This window comes from Gopherus evgoodei, chromosome 4 (assembly GCF_007399415.2).
Source record: "Gopherus evgoodei ecotype Sinaloan lineage chromosome 4, rGopEvg1_v1.p, whole genome shotgun sequence".
NCBI lineage: Eukaryota > Metazoa > Chordata > Testudines > Testudinidae > Gopherus > Gopherus evgoodei.
In genome coordinates this window covers 143,771,828-143,786,708 of record NC_044325.1, presented here as the reverse complement: position 1 = coordinate 143,786,708, position 14,881 = coordinate 143,771,828, and the positions used below count along the sequence as shown (strand labels likewise).

Below are 14,881 nucleotides of genomic sequence, written 5' to 3'. Positions count from 1 at the left end.
ATCCCTGCTGGCCGGAACGGAAAAGAAAAAAGTCACCAGCCTCCAAAAGTGAAATCATACAAATCACATGAAGCCCTTTGCGTGGCTTCCTCCCACCGTGTCTGCTCTCTGTGGTTTGGCAAAGCTCATGGGCAGCCCTTTCATGAACCCTCACTGGCAAGTGCTCACCCACAGCTACAAGATTTGAGGTGGAGACTAAAAACTCACACCAGGCAGGTACTGACGGCAACACCTCCAGAAGCTATGGGATGAGGAAAACTAACATGAGCGTAGCAGGTCAGCACTGAGGTGTATTGGTGCAGCTAGCTGTACTGGGGCCCAACAACAAAAGAGCAAGGATGTGTAGGCTTGAATTAAGGTGCATTAGGTGTCCCTTGATGACAGCATTCTGTTACTCTGGTCAAACTAGAGCTGCCTAAATCACAGCTGTGCAAGGACTCATACGATGCCAAGGGGTGTTGCAGGTCCAGAATTTAGATGGATTAACTGAGCTGTAGGGGCGTTGCATGTCAGAATCAAGGTGCAATGGAAAAGCTGTAGGGGTGGTCGGGGCTGGATTAGCAGGACATGCTCTGGGTCAGGTACGAGCAGAGGTGCATGGAACAGCCCAGATCATGTTCTGGGCCCTTCTCAAAAGGTGTTTGGATCTGGAGGCTGGGTTTAGTGCCATGTCTGATTCGTACAGTGTAGGGAGCTCTCCCTAAATAGGCTCCAGTGTCCTGCACTGGGCTGGCTGGGGGCCATTATGAGGAAAACCTTACAAAAATGAAAACCAACACCCCCCCCGCCCGCCCACCCAAACATGCTTCAGCCAGTGGGAAGCTGAAAGTCAGAGGGAGTTGGGGGGGCTGTTCTCGCCCATAGCCTTCCACAGAGCTCATACCCACGCACCTCTGATAGGCCACTGCATTGTGCCAAAAGGCTCTCTGCCCTACCCCACAGCCACTGCTGCTCCCTGCCCTGAACTTCTGCTTGGTACCTTCTTATAAAAACCCAGCACTGCCAAACTGACCTTTGTCCCATCAATTTCCTCAGAATTTACTGACGGAAGCAAAGAACTCAAGTGAGGAGGTTCAGATTAAAAAGCAACAGTTGGGAGAGAAATAACCATGCCACAAGTAGGTCACCCCACATCTCTCTTAGGTACTTGTGTACCTCCCATTACCATAGCCTCTGAGTGCTTCACCATCGTTCGTATGTTTAGCCTCACAACACTTTTATTGGCTGAAGCCCAGAAGGGCGTTGGTGGACCCTGGGACTTTCTCCTCTTCATGTCATTGGCCGCAGCAGGAAGACTCAGCAACCGCCAAAGAAAAAGGCAGAGAGAGCTGCTGCAGAGGCAGCCCCAGGGTTGTGTGCATGGTGGTGCTTGCCTCACTGCAGCAGCAGAGAGCGCTTCGAGCCAAGCAGCTGAGCTGCAGCAGTCTCCCAAGGTTTGAGAGTTTCCGAAGAGCTGCACAGCACAAGGGGCCACGTTCACCTGCCAGCAGAGCCGGTCGCTTTGTTCCGACCCCCTCAGCCCTCTCCCAGCAGAAGGAAAGACCAGCACCAGCTGCACTGCTAATTGCCTTTGCTGTCCTGTCTCCAAGAATCAATACAAAGAGAGCTGGCAAATGAATCCCAAAAAGAAAAGGAGCTTTTTTTCCTCAGGATCTGCAGCTGCCTGTGAGCATCTGAGACCCTCTTCCAGTGCACGGTTAGTCCTCCTTCCCCTTTCTGTATCCCAGCTTCAGATGTGGCTGAAAATCAAACCATTACAGGAGCTGAGCCAACATTGGATGAACAACTCCCTCTGCTGGCTCTTCTGTGTACTACTTGCCGATGCCATGTCCCATGAAGCCGACAATTCCGGGTCCAACCCCTGTCCCACTGAACGGAGAAGCCACTTGCAAACACTTGGTAAAAATGTGAGTGCATACAACTTTCCCCTCCCCATGCCCACCATTTCACAATAATCAGATCAGAGCTTTGCACTGGGCCCTGAGTCACCCAGCCCTCAACCCAAAGGGTTTTGGCAGCGCAATGTTCCATGCACAATGACAAGGAAGGGGAATGATCCTGAGCTAACCCACCCCTGTAATTCTACTGCTTTGACCACAGCCGTGAGGACTGTCCTCACCTCTGAGCAAAATCTATCCCCACTGCAAGGTGGGATGGGGGGGGAGGAGGGAATCAGAGTACAGGGGCGCATTATGATGCAGGAAAAAAAATTAAAAATTTTGAACTAGTATTTGTTTAGCCAGGGTAAATGAAGACACGTTGGCCTGAAACCTGCTCTGAGCTCCACATGGGGTCCCGGAGATCCACCTGCACAGAGCAGTGGCAACGGCCACATCAGGGATTGATTTGCAGGAAAACCAAGCACTCGCACAGCTCCAACTGAAATCAATGGAGTAAAATCCACCCTTGTGCAAACAGCTAGAGCAAGGTCTATGCACACACCAATCCCACTCAAGCTGTCAAAATAAGTGGTGCACAGGTCCTGTGCCTGGAGAGTTGGAGCCAGAGTCAGTGCGTTTTTCCCTGGATTTTACTCGGCTTTGGCTCAGACCCAGGGTGAAGCCCCTCTGGGAAAAAAATGAAGCCCTGAGTACTGCACTGTGAAGATCACCAGAAGCCAATCTTTCCACTCTACCACACATGCAAGGAGGAGGAAGACTGCGTGACGCATGAAGTGTCTTTAATCCAAAAGAGAGAAAAGCAGACCAGAAGGATTAGTATAAGCCAACAGACCAAAAAAAAAAAATTTTTTTTAAAACTTGTCTTTAAAACAAATTCAAATTCCATACAGTGCCTAAAATGTCACCTAAAAACTAAACATTTCCATAAAAAATGTTTTTTGTTTGAACACATTAAAACGCAGTGAAACAACGTGACAAAAGGTGTGTGGCGGGGGGAATCAGACTAAAAAGTTCAGGGAAGCCATTCTGCTGCTAGGAGTAGAGACTGGTTGCAACCACCACCAGGAGTGGAGAGGTGGTGGGGGCGCAGATGAAGTCAGGGACTGCCTTCCCCTTTGGTAGCATGTGGGCATATAGGGATGGGATTCAAGAGGGGAGCTCACCGTGAGCCCGGGGTGCCGGGGAGAGGAGAAGGAAGGGAAGGGCTCAGTGCTCAAGCCCCAGCTGAAGCTTTGAACAAGACTGAAGCTCGACTGATCTTTTAGATACATTCCCAATTTCTCCCATCTATGCCTGAGTCAGCTGGTTTTCTTGGTGGGACCTTGACCGGCTTCTTCCCATAGTGACTTCTTGCCACTGGGGGTAAGTAACAGCCGAAGAGCTTAAGCAAATGCTGCAGCACGGCAGGAACTGAAATCCACAGCAGTCACCAGCCCGATGGCTCAGAAAGGAGTGGGGAGGAAGTGCCCCATTTGACTCCTGCTTCCCTGATGCAGGGTAAGTGTGTTTCCCACATCAGAGTGGGGCAGGAATAGGTTAGTTGGGGTGAGTGAAAGGGCTCAGCCTCTCACAGGCTCAATGGTAAGTGCTGGGGCCCCCTGAGGAGAGGGTGACTTGCAGGGGGGCTTGTCCCTGTATTCTAAACCTGCAGCGGAGGTGAAAGCAGAGGTGCAACTTGATGCTAAGTGGTAGTTCTGGACTGCCATGCTCAGCACAGCGAGCCAAAGGCACGGGAGCCCAGAGAAAGACAAGGCAGGACCCTGCAAAGGGTTCGGCGCTCACAGCATGGGACAGTAATGAAAACTGGACAATGGGGCATCTGCTTTAGGTGCTTCTGGTCTAATCCCACGAAGGCTGGGGTGGCTGTAGTGAATTTGTTAGAGGCATCGTCATCCCTTCCCCAAAAAGTCCCCTGAGATCAGAACTGAACTCCAGGCATGTTACAGACCCCATATATTCATCCAGAAAGAACAACCCAGTGCGTGCATGGACTCACTTACAAACTACAGGCCCCCCGGACGTACACACACACACAGCCCAGACACGCACAATGGTAATTGAAAATAACCCTGTGCATGCACCGTTAGAGCCAAGGCTTCCCGTTTAGTGGGGATTTGTACCACGACGCCTTTAAAAAGAAAATTTGCAGGCCTGAAAAGGTGCTCCAGATCCACAGGCTCTCCCAAGACCCCCCCAAACCACCAGCCCCTGAAGATAAATTAAGAAAAGGAGCGTGGAAGGGACTAGAAGCCACATAGAATGTTCCTATCCCCGAACCTCTTTGCTTCAGCCTGTGTTTACCGGAGGCTCACCTGAGGGGCTAATCCATCAGCACTAGGCAAAAAAGTCAGAAGCCTTCATCTCTAGCCAGCGCTTTGCACGGGAAACATACTGTCTGGGTTTCAGCATTACAGTAGTTTTAAAAAATATTTATATATTATATACCCTAAAAAGGTTGCCACAGGAATTTCCATGTCTTTGTAAGGAAGAATGAAAAAAATATTAACCAAAAAAACAACAAATTACCAGAGCTGTTCAACTCTCAGGCCAAAAATAAAGATGTGTGTATCTCACAGGGGCCATCTCCTCACCTGCGCCAAAAAGGCCAGAAACAAGGGTGGGTAGCTAAAAAACAACACATCTGTTATAAATGTTGGAATTCCACATTTTGATGAAGTCCGTCTTTGTCCTTTTCTTAAAAAATATATATATACTATTGCTTTCTCGACGGCCAGGCAGGGCTCGGAGGGGGCCCTCAGTGGGGGAGTGCTGTCGGCTCAGAGGGGTTCGCTTTCTTTCGTCTCTTCATGAGCAAAGGGTTGGAGGAGTCTTCGATTTTCTTTATCTTAATTTGTTCATAATCTACTCTCATGGTGGCCAAGGCACTTGTCATCTCCTCCTAGAAACACCAAGTAAAATACAGGGCCTGGTTAGCGATGGGGGCATCTGACATTGATGCTAGAACCCCTATGCTTGGGCCCATGTCCATTGTCCAGGCCCATACACACGTGTACCCCTACACAAGACATTCATAAATCCTAAGGCCAGACAAGACCACTGTGGTCATTTGACTTCCCACATAGCACAGGTTACAGACTTTCACCCAATGGTTCTATTCACGTGTCATTGAACACACACATCATTTTAGAAAGGCATCCCAAGTTCAATGTTAAGTCTAGCGATGGAGAATCCACCACGTCTCTTGGGAAGCTGTTCCAGTGGTTCATTACCATCACTGTTACAAATCTGTGGTTTGTTTCCTGCTTTAATTTGTCTAGCTCCTAACATCCAGCCATTGGCCCTTGTTCACCCTATAATCTAGGTCTTGTTCCTTGGACCAAATGATTTCACACACCACTAAGCATTCCAACTTGGTGGTCTGTGGCTCGGTTGCTAGTGGACAAGTAGCCCTTTCCAGCACAACACAGTGCCGGCCGTTCCCAGCCTGATCCCTGTTACTATCCACCAACGGTCTAGTGGTCCACAGCAAGTGAAATTAGCTGGTCGCCTCCATGCAGTTCTTCATGCTCATATCACAGACAGAAACACCTTTATTATTAGCCTCAGCAGATGTGCAGAGGATTGAAGAAGCCACAAAGACAATCATCCATTCATGCCTGAAGGTCGGGTTGGAAACCCAGCCAAAAAACGTGCTACAGTAACAACACAGTCATTACTAGCACAGCCAGGGCCAAAACCACACCAAGACTGCTGGTGGGAAAGAGCGGAGAAAAGGCTTTGCACAGCCACTAATCACGAGTTTACACTTTTTCTTTTTTTAGCATGTGGATACAAAATTATTCCAGCCCCTTAATTTCACTAATTTCCTATTTCCAGGACTCAAATAGAAATGGGCTGTGAAAAGCAGCTCGTCCCTCCCAATACTCTCTCATATGCAGGTTCTGTGTAAGGAAGCTTTTTTTAGTAGCACTAAATTTAGTAAAAGGGCAAATCAAGGCCCTGATCCTGCAAGCTACTCCAGGTGGGCGCAGGGTACAGCTGGCAGGGGGCAGTGACCTGGCTCCCCATAGCCTTGCCAAGCATAATGTTTATGTCCACTGAGCTGAGGCACTTGGAGAGCAGGCTGTACCAGCTGTGCCTCCTGGAACAGAGGTGCGTCAGGGGCAGAAGCGATTCAGAGTTTTTACCTTGACGTCCTCCCACAAGTCTTTCTCTTCTTTCAAGACTCGACTAGTGTGCAGCGGCGTCTGGGGCACCTGCATTGATTGCTTTAGAGGGGAGGGTAAGAGAAACAAAGGATGAGCCTCCAATAAAAGTCCCTGCCATCCCATTTCTCAGTTCCAGCAGCTGCCCCATTTCCAGGGCTCCGTGTCTCGCCTCTAGAAAGTCATGCACTTACCATGATCCAGGGGTGGTTCATGAACTCTGTTATCGTCATGCGCTGGGTCGGATCCGTCTTCAGCAGGTTCCGGATCAACTGTTTAACTGGAGGGGGGGAGGGAGGTTTTAATTAAAAGCAGCACTTAGAATATATATTCTCCCCAAGGGTACACAATGCCCTAGCAACCACCAGAACCTCCGCTGGTCTCTGTGGCCTGGTCTACACTAGGGATTTGCCCCAGTTGAAGCCATAGGTGCTGTGACAGACTGATAGTATCTTGTAACATCCTGGACAAACCTTATTAAATAAGTGACCTTTGGAGTCCACTGTTATTAAACAGGGAATCATGCGAGTGTTATTGTAGAATTGTATGTACCTTCTCTAAGAGGAGAGGGATGCTCCAGTTGGGACTAGTATAGGTGCACTTCTCCTTATCAGCCCCTTGAAGCCACCCCCCTGGAGAGGTGCACCTATACTAGTCCTGACTGGATTCTCAAGGGACCAAGAGACAAAGAAAGGATTTTTGGATGAATAGCTTCATTTTAACCAGGCTCAGGGCCTTCCTCCTGATCCAGCAAACAGACAGCCCCTGGTCCACAGAGGGCCCCAATCCTTAGCGAAGAGTAGGAAGGACTGGGCCCACTGAGGGCCCATCAGATTGTGTGCTTGTTCTAAGCTGTGATGAACTTGAAGCCACAAAGAAACCACTTGGTTGGGGTGCTGAAGGATTGTTCCTGCCAGAGCCCCTGTTTGGATTGGAGTGAATGCCGCTAAGCTTAATTGTAAGTGTGTGTGGAGGGGGACTGTTTTTAACATGTTTTCTCTGGAACATTTTTACCTTAAGAATAAAAAAAGACTTGCATAAAAAGAGCTGTGTGGTATCTCCAGCTGTGGGCAGCCACACTGTTAACCGTCTCTGGAGAGACGGCAGGCAGCTGTGCTTGGGCAACCTGTCTCTGCTGGAAATAACACAATGAAAGCAGGGAGCCATACAGCCTGGAAATGCCCTAGTCAGGAGGGAGACAGACACGGGTCCCCTCAAGAGAGGTGAAGGCAAGGGGAGCCAGGAACCGGAGAGGGGGTGTCCTGGGACGAACATAGAGGGGGAACATTAATGCAGCAGCCCTGAACTGTGACAGGTGCTAAGCCCTAGAATAGACAGGCAAAGCCACTATTCAAATGGGATATATGGCACCAGCGTAAGTTACAGCTTCACCTGTCTACACTAGGGGCCTGCACCCGTACAGCTATACTACTGTCTGCAACAGGGCAAATCCCCACGTTAGGCAAGGCCTTGTTCTACACCTGGAGATCACAGGCACACACAGGCTGAGCTTTCCCATTGGGCATTATAGCTACAAGCCTGATACGCCCCAGGAAAGGGAAACCACGTTGCCAATATCGGAACACCCAGTCCCTTGGGATTTCACCACAGGTGGTGCAGACACAGCTTCTGCAATATGTTTGGGTAGCAGGGACACACAAGTTCATGGAGCAGACACTCTGCCACAGCTTTTACCTTCTTCAGACACTTCTGACCACTCAGGGTTGGGAAATTCATATTGGCCCATTCGGATCCGTTTTTTCATGCCTGGAGAAATGGCCAGACCGTGGTTGGAATAGAAAGGGGGATACCCACACAGCCTAAGCCAAAGAGAGAGAAAGTAATAAGGTGATCTGTGGAGGGGAAATCCTTTAGACTGCATTAGAAACTTACTAGAACAAGTTTCCTTGCTTGTATTATAAGCTGAGGTCAGGTCCGGCCAGCTTGCCCAACAGCATCCTTGGATAGCTGAAGTGGGTTATCCCTACCTCTATGAGGGTAATCAGGTCTGTCATAAACAAATGGCTAAGGGTTAATGTCTCTTTTACCTGTAAAGGGTTAACTAGCTCAGTAAACCTGGAACACCTGACCAGAGGACCAATCAGGAGACAAGATACTTTAAAATCACGGTGGAGGGAAGCCTTTGTTTGTGCTTTTTGGGTTTTTCTTTGTTCTCTCTGGGGTCTGGGACGGACCAGACATGTATACAGACTCTCCCATCTTCTGAGAAAGTCTCTTCTATTCAAATAGTAAGTAACAGGTAGAAAGTGGATTAGATTTATGTTTGTTTTCTTTATTTGCAAATGTGATTTTGCTGGAAGGATTGTATCTCTGTTTGCTGCAACTTGTATTTGTGCTGCGGGAGGAGGCTTCTCTCTAGTGTCTATAAGCTGAAAGACCCTGTAACATTTTCCATTGTGATTTTACAGAGATAATTTTTACTTTTTTTTCTTTCTTTAATTAAAAGCTTTTCCTTTTTAAGAACCTCATTGTTTTTTTATTCTTGTGTGAGACCCCAGGGAACGGGGTCTGGTCTCACCAGGGAATTGGTGGAAGAAAGGAGAGAAGGGGGGGAGGAAAAGCCTGATTTCTCTCTGTGTTAGGATCACTGTCTCTCTCTCAGGGAGAGTCTGGGGGCGGAGGGGGGGGGGGAAGGTGAATTTCCTCTCTGTTTTAAGATTCAAGGAGTTTGAATCACAGTGCTCTCCCAGTGTAACCCAGGGAGGGCAGAATCTGGGAGGAAGAAAGGAGGGGAATGGTTTATTTCCCTTTGTTTTGAGATCCAAGGGGTTTGGGTCTGGGGGTTTCCGAAGGATTTGGGGGACAGAAAGTGTCCCAAAACACTATATTTTTGGGTGGTGGCAGCTCTATCATTTCTAAGCTAGTAATTAAGCTTAGAGGGGTTCATGCAAGTACCCCATCTTTTGGACGCTAAGTTTCAGAGTGGGGGAATCATACCTTGACAAGGTCAATCTAAGAAAGAGGAAATTTTAGGCCTAAAACAAGAAAAACTTACCAGCACGGAGATCTGTTAGTCTCAGGAATACTTCTGCAAGGGGCGCATGGGAACCCCATTGCTTTGCAAATAGGCCCAGCTAAGCACTAGACAGACACTGTACGACAGGGAACAATCCTGCACTGGCTTGGACTAGAGAGACTAGGGGCCAGATTTTTAAAGGTCTTTAGGTGCAGATAGGCACCTAGTGGGATTGTCAAAAGCACCTAGGCACCTAATTCCCAGTGATCTGAACTGGAATTAGGAGCCCAGGTGCTTTTGAAAATCCCATTAGGCTCCTCTCTGTTTTTAGGTGCCCAAATACCTTTAAAAGTCTGGCCCTAAAGGTACGTCTACACAGCAGTTAAACACCCACGGCTGGCACAGCTCAGCTGACTCAGGCTTGCGGGAGTCGGGTTATAGGGCTCTAAAATTGCTGTGCAGACGTTTAGGCTTGGGCTGAAGTCTGAGCTCTGGGACCCCAAGAGAGGCGAGGGGTCCCAGAGCCTGGCTCCAGCCTGAGTCCAAACATCTACACAGAAATTGATAGCCCCGCAGCCCAAGCCAGCTGTCCCCAGACAGCCATGGCCGTGCTGCAGGTCTTTTATGCCAGTGTAGGTGTGCTCTACATGACACAATAGGTTTGCCCCCATTTCTAATATTCATGATCATTTCACTGCTCTAGAGAGTCATTTGTCCCTGGTAGGTCTGGGTCAGTCAGCACGCACTGAACGGCAAAGCGGGGTCCACAGGGAACCATCCCAGACTGGTGTCTTTCTGCAGTGGAGAAGGAGAAGGAAGTCAGATGTTCATGCATGCACCTAGTGCAGCCTTCCTGGCATGCTGCTTGGCCAGACTCAGGGAAAGGACATTGCATGTTTCACCCAGGGAGCGCCCTGCAAGCCTGCTTGGGGACAGATACTGAGAGGGTGGAAGCTGCAGCTCCTCTGGGTTATGCATGAGCAATGCTCATCAGGATAGTATAGGGGAAACAGCTTACTTACAAAATGTACATGATGACGCCCAGGGACCACATGTCACAGGACTTATCGTACTTCTCCGGGCCCAGCACCTCCGGGGCTGGGGAAAAAAAGAAAGAAAAACTCACAAGGCAGTCAGAGAAGTTGTGCAAGGAGGCTACGGGGTTAAACACAGAAGTGATGCCTCTGGAGGGAGGAGCGCTAACGTAGGCTGAAACCATGGATTTGATGGACCGATCACTCCAATCCTGAGCCATTTGACAGTAGATGCAGCTTAGCACAGTTGATGAGGTGCTCCAGAGAGGCCCTACTCTTGGAAAGAACCTAATTATATAGGTCCTCTTGCCACATTGTGCCAGGGGAGCCAGGACTAGACTAGCAAGGGGTGCTACACATCAGGCCAGAGGGGCGTTCACAGAGCTATGTGGGGCAAGTGCCAGGGAGAGTCTCACGTGCCCACACTGTGAATTGCTTATACAATGCCCTGATGTGTGCTAGGTGCATTGCAGAAAGAGGAGATACACATGCCCCTGCCCTGCTTATCACACCTGGCACTAGGGTTTCTCGTGCCCTAGGAGCACAGCCATTTCGCCGCCCCCCCGCGCTGATCCCGCGGCTCCAGTGGAGCTGCCGCAGTCATTCCTGCGGAGGCATGCCTGCAGGCAGTCCACCGGAGCAGCACGAGCAGCCAACCGTCCGCAGGCATGACTGCGGCAGCTCCACCAGAGCTGTGGACCAGCGGATCCTCCGCAGGCATGCCTGCGGCAGGTCAACCAGAGCCGCCTGCCGCCCCCCCCCCACCCGGCAAAATGCCACCCCCCGAATAATCCTGGCGCCCTAGGCGATTGCCTAGGCTGCCTAAATGATAGCGCCGGCCCTGCCTGGCACAGTACCTGGGATGGCATTTGCAATATACCTCGCTGTAATTGTCACCATCAGCTCCTGAGCAGGGACCGCAGGGAGCACAGCTGAACAAATCTCCAGGGCATGTCCGCTACGAAACCAGGCCCATGGGTTGCCCAGCAGAGGAGTTTGGATTTTAACACGGCAGTAGGGCTGGGAACACACAGCCTTTCCAGCTCTGCAGCCCATACCAGAACTTCAGAGCTGAACACTCCAAAGAACTCTGTCTGGATCAGAGTTCTGCTTCTCAGGCCCAACCCTACACCCCGCTACAGCTATAGTTCAAACTGAAATTATGGGCCTGATGCAGGAACTACTCCCTTCGGTTCTCTGGCTTGTATTATACACTGGCAGCCAGACTAGATGATCACTGTGGTCCCCTTCTGGCCTTACAGTCTCTGAATCCACAGCTCCTGGCCTTCCCAGCACAAAACAGCAGCAATACTGGGAGAGTCTGGATGCCTGTAACCCCCATTCCCTGGAAGGGAGCGAGGCATCTCAGCTTCACCAGCGACTTACCCACGTAGTAAGGTGTGTAGCACGGCGTGGCCAAGGAGTTGTGTGTGGTGGTTTCTTTAGCAAAGCCGAAATCAGTGAGTTTCAATACAGTGTTCGGCCTTTTCGAGGTGTACAAGAGGTTTTCTGGCTGTGAAAACACAATGAATAAAAAGCAAACTAAGTGCTGGCCAAGTCCTCCGAGCTCTTACTTCCCGCACAGCCAGGGGCAGCATTAGAACAGTGCTAGCATGTCAGAGTCACTGAAGGTTTGACCATGAACCTACCAGCGGGAGTCATGTGGTTAGAAGTGAGCCAGAGAGGATTCCATCCACCCCATTGCAGCTCAACTCTCAGCACTTTGCTGCCTGATTTTTCCCCCCCAGGGCAAGACCTGATTTGTAACAAATGAAGTGGGTCACGTATCAGAGATCCCAGAATTACCCCTTCTCTCCGCATTCGCATCCCTGAGCTTTCCAGGTCCTAGCTAGGTCCAGAAGCAGAAGTTTGAAGATATGGCACAGTTAGTGGGACTTCCAGGTCAGTTCTATAAACCCCAACACATTCAGGTAAGGATCTACAACTTCTGAGATTTGTTACAAGCCAGCGAGTGACACCTGGGATATTCTGCAGAGGGCACTGTTTCCCACACTAATTGACAGCAAAGAGCTAACAGAAGGGGTGCAGACACTGGCAGTGTGGAGTTGTATAATCAACAGGGAAGGGCAAGTCTCACAAAGCCCTTCCTGAACCCATCCCTTGCCCCAGGGGCTTGGTACTATTCAGGCAACTTGCACTGATTTTCCCGACACAATTTTAGATCTTCAGTTTTTGTGCTTCTCTTGACAGCTCTCTCTCCGCCCCCTCCCACACCATAATCTCCTCAACCAGGAAGCTGCATCTCTCAGGGAACTGCGTGCACCTTTGCAACTTGTAAATCTGTTGCCAGTTGGGGGTGTTTAGCCCCAATACCCTGAGGAAATGCCAATCAAAGTAACTGTATTCTGCTTCTGCAAAATTCCCTGTGGTTTCATTTGGATGTGGGACTCCTCTCTGCTTCCTCCTCTGGGCAGCGGTGTCGTGCGACTGCAGAACAGCTGCTGTGGGGTGGCTGCGTTTCAGAGGTGGATGGAGGGTTTTTGTTTCTGAACGGCACCACACCCCAGTACACAAAGTTCTTTGAGACGACAGATGCTATATGAAAATACTAAGACCATATGAACAAGGAAGTCTTGTCTGCTTAAAAGTGAAATCTAGAACAATACAGACCTTGCCCTTTAAGAATTCTGCTGCTTTTACAGAAAGGAAATGCCATTTTTAAAAGACTCATTGTTTCAATGGACTTCACCCTATAGGGCAGGGGAAATGATAAGGGCCAGGTCCACACCCCAGAGTTGAGGAGACTTCAATTTCAGCAAGTTATCCACTTCCCCCTCAGCCAAACCCATCACCATCTCACTGTCTCCATTATGGGCTCTGACTGATCTCTGCAGGTAGCCTGCAATGAAACCCAAAGGCCAGCCGGAGCTGAACTGGGCTAGCACTTTCCCCAGCTGACCTCTGCTTTCACGGAAGCCACTCCCATAGACATGTACAGAGAGATAGTGCCCAGACCGAAAACCTATGGTCCAAACACCCCAACCTTGGAAGGGTCCAGCTCCTGATCTGAAGGGTCACGTCCCCATACTGACGGAGGCAGGAGGACAAGAGTACAGCTGTCAGATTTTGTTTGAAAGGCGCCAACAGGAGCCATGAGCCGCACTGCTCTTCCACCCCATCCTGCAACTCTCCTGCCTTTCAAAAAGAACAAGTTACTTGAGGCCAGTTAACCTCAGTGGGCCTCTTAAACGCAAGCTAGGGAGTGGCTGCAGCACTCCTCTGGATTGTACAATGTTATGTGGGCCAAGACATGGGGGTCGTGCAAGCAGAGGGCCGTCCGCTAGGGGCAAAGACCTTGAAAATACTCTCTAGCATCCACTAGGTGCTCAGTACCTTAACATCCCGGTGTGCTATGTTAATCGAGTGCAAGTACTGGATGGCTTCTCCAATGCTCTTCATTATTTCTGAAGCCTCTAGAGGAGTTAAAGAAAATGTAAGAGTGTTCAAAACTCAGCAATTTAAAGTAAAGCCACCCCCCAAGGTGATACATGTGCACCTCTGAAGGCAAGAGCTGGAGAGCGCCTCAGAAAGAGAAACCCTCAGAGTCAGAAAGCAAAGAAGCTCTTGTGTCTGAAGTCTCCCTTTCCGAGCAGGGTCCTTCACATAGGACCTGCCCGCGAAGAGAGCAAACCTGCTATAATCACTTACAATAAGAGGGATTTGGGGGCGCACCAGCCACTGGCTTTGACCCTAGACTGTTCAGTAGGCTGAGCTCAGTATGGCTAACAGAGACCACTGCCTGCCACTTTGGGACAATGGGGAGAGGAAGAGAATTGGATAGTCAGAAGCTCAGCTCTCATACTTAGCTGCAAGGTGGCTGGAGAGTGCCGGTGCACACAAATCTGAGATTCAGGCAGGATTAGACCTGGCTGGAAAACAATCTTGCCTCCCTTCCCAAGGAAAAATTTCAGTGACAATGGAAATTTTTTTCCTTTTCAACATTTTTCTGGGGAAAAGAACCAGGTTCTCTTAAAATTACCCACATTTGAGAGTGTGAGAGAGAGAGAGACAGAGAGAGAGAGAGAGAGAGAGAGTGTGTGTGTGTGTGTGTGTGTGTGTGTGTGTGTGTGTGTGTGTGTGTGTGTGTGTGTGTGTGTGTGTGTGTGTGTGTGTGTGTGTGTGTGTGTGTGTGTGTGTGTGTGTGGAAGTTCCAAACAGCTCTAAGGTAAGACATTTTCACTCAACCAACATAAAACAGCCAAGGGGTTAAAAAAAGCCCTCGATCCCCTCCATACCCCGTTCCGTGAAGGCCTGGTCTCCCCTATCTTGAATTCGACTGAAGAGCTCCCCACCATCCAAGCTGAAATACAGAAACAAGTGGAGTTAAAGGTGTAGCCGCTACCTCCCCCACCCATCAGGCCTCTCCAGTGGGCCTTCAAGATCCTAATTGATCATTTCAAGCCAAAAACAGGGCCAGAAGTCCCGCACCAAGCTTTGGCAAAAAGCCCCAATACACACTGCAGGGAATGAGAGATCTTGCAACATTTCTGGCTTTGTTTCCAAGTTCAGGGAGATTAACCTCCCTTCCTCCCACACCTCGCCTCCAACTTTGCCTCTTTTGCAACCCCTCCATTTTCAGGCCATTCTCCCCTCTCCAGAAAGCAGCAGAGAGAGACTGCACAGCAGAGGACTCCCTCCGCTGCAGGCAGGCAGGGGGCCAGGACCTGTGGATTTCCTGGCCACATGAGAGCAACCATACGGAGGCACCTTTATAATAAAGAGAGCAGATTGTGCTAGAAACACCAAGTTTCCAGCCTAGCTAGCCTACTTTTCAGCAAAAGT

The 14,881-nt window shown here is 49.7% G+C and overlaps 1 protein-coding gene across 1 annotated transcript in view; it reads right to left on the bottom strand.

Moving 5' to 3' along the window:
* Positions 1–2,663: 2,663 nt before the first annotated feature.
* Positions 2,664–14,881, bottom strand: part of MAPKAPK2 (MAPK activated protein kinase 2) — an 81,327-nt gene continuing 69,109 nt past the window's right edge. The window contains exons 3-10 of the mRNA XM_030561633.1: positions 14,335–14,399; positions 13,433–13,512; positions 11,465–11,591; positions 10,067–10,142; positions 7,763–7,887; positions 6,262–6,347; positions 6,050–6,130; positions 2,664–4,800 (exon numbers count right to left, since the gene is read on the bottom strand). Of these exons, the coding sequence (XP_030417493.1) occupies positions 4,657–4,800; positions 6,050–6,130; positions 6,262–6,347; positions 7,763–7,887; positions 10,067–10,142; positions 11,465–11,591; positions 13,433–13,512; positions 14,335–14,399 (784 nt within the window). The 3' untranslated portion in view covers positions 2,664–4,656. The remainder of the gene's footprint in view (positions 4,801–6,049; positions 6,131–6,261; positions 6,348–7,762; positions 7,888–10,066; positions 10,143–11,464; positions 11,592–13,432; positions 13,513–14,334; positions 14,400–14,881) is intronic.